Below are 5000 nucleotides of genomic sequence, written 5' to 3' on the forward strand. Positions count from 1 at the left end.
TGATGTATCTGTTGTGAAATGCAACATTCCTGTAGAAAGATCGAGATACTCGATAACAATTGTGAAGCGTGCTACAAAAGGAGTAACTTCTTGGATTCGGGCCGTATGGAAATAGGCATACCACTCTTAAAGGTGAAATGTTTACTGTTTATAAGTATGAAATAGTAGAAGGTTTTAGAGAATATGGCATCAATAGAAAATCTTCAAATTTGACCGTAGTGTAGATTTTTGGCCAATATTTCCATCTGTGGAATGCGAGAGGTAATTCATTTTGTCAGCACGCCTCAACAATTCTCCCCACTCTTGCAACGAACTCTTCTGTCCTGCGTGAGACAAAGACCTGTTTTACAGCCACACCGCTGCAGTCGCTGGCTGCCGGAGGCCAAAAACTACTAGAATAAAAATAATTTCTTTATGGAGATGTCCCTATAGCTTGTTCATTTAGGTCTGACCGCGGATAAAACAAGATCAAATGGAATCGCTCTGTTTATCCTGTTCAGATCTTTGTGTACGGGTCTAAGCGTTGGATGGCCAACCGAATCTAAAGCCAATTTCATAAAGGTCACTGCAAACTAAGATTCAGACTCGTCTCTTTGTATGTATGCCTTACGGGGGTGACAAAAGTTATAGGGGATTTACAGCATACACCTAAAACATTTAAAAGTTGACATGTTTTCTGCAACACCACACTTTAACGTTCACCTAAGAAACACTTTTCAGGAGACGGGGTGAGTACTTTTCGAGACTCACGTCGAGACGCATAAGGTCATATGAGTGCCAAGGGGTGGATGTCAACATAGAAGTCCTAACAGGGAATCAAAATTACTCGGCTCACCTCTCTAGCCTTAACATAATAAAATCTGCTTCGAATATCAAGGCACCCCGGAAATAGTGGGTTACAAGAGTTTGACAAACGTACGAGAGAAGAAGAGGAAAAATGACGATTGTAAGGATGAGGAAAGAAAAGCAACAGTTTCCTGTTGCAGTTCAGGCGCAGTTATGAGCATGTCATTGATGTATCAGCCCTTTTACAATTACAATTCTACTGGGCATAAGAACATGGTTAATGTCCCTCCTTTAGGATTGGCCTAAAGACACTTCAGTCAGTACAAGTTTGCACTGACATTTGGGGCATGGTGGTGTCTCAAAATAACTAATTGGAAGGCAGGCTATTATAGGTAATTTATTTTAGTGACCCCAAAAGAGCAGTTTGTTTTAATTACTGGATAAAGATAGTCCTGCTCGGACGCTGGCCTGACACGTCAAGTTTCAAAGGGTTAGGAGAGTTAGTGACTCAGCTGGAATTTATTTTTTAAAATGTTTTCAAATACTTTTATGAACTTTTTTTTTAAAACGCGGACAGGCGAAAATGAACAAGCTGCAGTAAGAGTGGAAAGTGTTCACCAGCTTGACTAATCAGTTTCGAAGTTGTTTCCCAAACTAGCCTAGGTGTGCATAGAAACATAAAAACAATGAAACATCAGAGTTCCGTGGGTGGTTGGCAAGTGCTCTGGTGTGGTTTGCTCCTTCTTTCCTATCAAACATCAGTCTGTCGTCCATATCTCCCCTCCTCTTTTCTTGTGCAAGTTACTCTCTTGTAACACATAATATATTCTTCGCCACTTATATGACCTTATTGTATTGCAAGTGCGGTAAAACTCTTACTAAAACTAAATCAGAGTTCCTCTTTGGGCGGAGTTGTTTCAAATTTGTCCAAATTTTTAAAATGGAATGTTTTGTCGACTGTGGTCAACCTTGGACAAAATCACTTGCATCATAAAACTACAATCCACAGCCATGAACCATGTTTGAAAAGCAGATTATTTACCAACCTATTTTGTCTAATTCCAGCCTGTTTTGTATAATTTTTTTGGGTCGTTTTTTTTTGTGTGTTTCTTTTTTGCAAAGGTTTTAAGGTCGACGGACAACGGGATAAAAAAGATAGTTCTAAATACCTAAACAATACCTGACTTTCTATTTTCTTCTTTTTTTCCTTCTTCTTTTTTTTTTGATGTTTTGTTTTTGCTTCTTCTTCATAAAAAGAATAACCTATTAAAATATTTAACCTTGACGGGACAAAAAAGCAGGTCTGCCAGTGTACTCTGGACCTCCTTTCTCCTATTATAAATACCAGTGTCGCCTGTTCCTCAGTGTCTTTAAGCGATTCGCTTAACAGGTAAGTCACCTCTACTGATACCGTGAGCAGAACAGCTATAGAATGTTTTTATTATCATTATAGATAGATAAAAGAAATACCAGCATAATTTGCTTGACATTTGTCAGAATTTTTTTTCTCCAAAATGTCTCTTTGTTAATCATTCTAGGTTTGCCTGATCAAAAGCGAACTTTAGAAAAATATGGCAACAAAAAATAAAAATGAAAACAGCAGCCTAAATAGTTATATTCAAATTAATGACAATATTAGCAATAGCAATAGTAATAACAATAGTAATAGCGATAGTAATTTATAGTAAAAGAAATTGTAATAGTAATAGTAACAGTAATAGCCATAGTAATACTAATTATAGTAGAAGTAATTGTAATAGTAATAGTAAAAGTAATGGCCATAGTAATACTAATTATAGTAGAAGTAATTGTAATAGTAATAGTAACAGTAATGGCCATAGTAATACTAATTATAGTAGAAGTAATTGTAATAGTAATAGTAAGAGTAAAAGTAAAAGTAATAGTGGTAATAATAAAAGTAGTGATAACAGTAACAGTAATAGTCATAGTAATGATAATGGTAATGGTAATGTACATGGCAATGTACATGATAACGGTAATGGTAACAATAATAGTAACAGTTTGCCTGATGAAATATAGTCACGCACAGAAAGAAACTTAAAATGGAGGTTTTGTGACAGAGAAAGGACGATAAAATATAATCTTTTATACAACAAAATGAAATAACAGTCTTGATTCTTAACTAACTGAAGAGGTCTTCTGTTTAAATTTATACTTATAGAATTTCAAGTCGGCACCATGTCGAATACCTGCGCAATCTAAGAAATACTCGATACCTAAAATACATGAGCAATTATCCAACATGTTTTGAAAAACTCCTTTGAACTTTTTGACAATAAAACTAAAATCGTGCGCAATTTTCCGCTGCCCATCGCTCTGTCCGGCCGTTAGCTCTGAGAAGCACAGTGAGGGCAGCCCGAAGCTAACACTAACAAGTTCACCTTAGCAGAGACTGTGCCCACCATTTCGGAACTTCACGGTGAAATTAAAGATGGTTCCCGTAGAGAACGGGATAGAGGGTGCCCACGTCCCTCGTGACTCTTTGCAGCAGAGGAAGATGTGACTAACGCGAACATTACTTTAGCGCAATTCTATATCATTACTCATCCATCAGCACCATTATTTCTAAAATCAACATTGCTGTCATATCAATGACTTACATCTACAATCCTTGAATCTCTATCTGTTACAGTTATGTATGCTAGTAATACATTATTGGACACTACCATACACACTTTTTCAACTAATCAGTTGGCGTCAATCTCATATAAATGGGTAAGGGATAAAAACAAGTGAGGGCAGCTCACCCCTTAGACAATTTGATTCCTGACAATGCTTCTGGAGGCTGAAAGTGTCATCTCTGACTCATAGGTTGACCCTCCATCCTTCACGTTCGAGAGCTGCCGTTACACATTTCTGCTATACCCAGGCCTGCCTACGTTTTAATGTTGTCCATCCATGTTACTCTTTGTCTACTCCTGGCTCTCCTGTCCCAGCATCCTTCCTTCAAGCACCCCTGCCGCAGTGGTCTCGTGTCGTTTTAAGTAGCCACAGTGTTATATTTCGATGGGACATTTGAAAAAAAATACCCACCAACAACTTTTCCGTTTCAGAATGACTTCGCTGTGTCTGCTGTCCGTTCTCCTCCTTGTTGGAGCCCCAGGCTTGGCCGCTGGTGAGTCTAGTGTGCAGTTTGTGAGGAATGCTAGTTTTTGGAAGAGTTTCACGGCACTTGCAACACAGTTAGGTCATATAAGTGAGGAAGATTAGAAGTGTTACAAAAGAAATGTTACAAAAGAGTAGCAAACAATGATAAAAGAGAAGAGATAAGAACAATAGACATTTGATAGGAATGAAGGAGCAAACCACAGCAGAGCACCCGCCAACTAGATCTAATCACGGAGAATGACTGTATGTTTGTTCGTGCAAGAAAAACAGGGCGGTTGACGGGTGCTCAGGTGTGGTTTGCTGCTTCTCTCCAATCAATCAGCTGTTGGGAGTTTCTCACCGCCTTGTTTGCTGTGTTAGTTTTTTCTAATAATGCCTTGAATCTTGACCGCTGGTTTGACCTAATTGTCCTACACCATTGACCATTATGTCACAATGATAGTTATAATAAAACTAATAACAATAATATAAAAAATAACAATAATAATAATAATAATAATAATAATAATAATAATAATAATAATAATAATACAAATAATAATAATGATAACTGTTTAATTATCATTATAATTAATCTGATAATAATACAACCATAATAACATAAGGTATTTCTAAGCTCTACAACTTGCTCTATGCGCTATACAACAACTATTATTACCCCTGAAGACCAAGAGACCACAACTCAGAAACTTGCTGGGCATGATGTGGGCCAAAACACTTACAAACTGACAAAATCTTTCACAGTCTGTAAGCCGAGTTCTTATCCCCCCCCCCCCCCCGTTATTAATTAATGAAAAAATAATTGGTTTAAAAAGCAATCCTGAAGACACAACGTCCGATTTCTCCCTTCCTTAGAAACCTCGACCATACGGTTAAGAGTTGAAGAGCCTAACCTCTCTACCACCGACGTCACCGACAGTGTGCAGTCTTCTGCTATTTTTGTCCTGGTCCTCAGGGACCTAAACCTTCCAAACTCAGAATTGTGAGACTGCAGGTTCGGGGTTCGAGCCTCAGCTCGGTCCGACGTTGTGTCCTTTGGAAAGGCACTTTACACGAATGTCCCACTTGGCTCGCTTCTTTCGGGG

At 38.1% G+C, this 5000-nt stretch overlaps 1 protein-coding gene across 1 annotated transcript in view; it reads left to right on the forward strand.

Moving 5' to 3' along the window:
- Positions 1-3861: 3861 nt before the first annotated feature.
- The window catches only part of LOC101852854 (endoglucanase A), an 11790-nt gene continuing 10651 nt past the window's right edge, over positions 3862-5000 (forward strand). The window contains exon 1 of the mRNA XM_013083043.2: positions 3862-3922. Coding sequence (XP_012938497.1) covers positions 3862-3922 — 61 coding nt within the window. The remainder of the gene's footprint in view (positions 3923-5000) is intronic.

This window comes from Aplysia californica, unplaced genomic scaffold (genome assembly GCF_000002075.1).
Source record: "Aplysia californica isolate F4 #8 unplaced genomic scaffold, AplCal3.0 scaffold00207, whole genome shotgun sequence".
Taxonomy (NCBI): Eukaryota; Metazoa; Mollusca; class Gastropoda; order Aplysiida; family Aplysiidae; genus Aplysia; species Aplysia californica.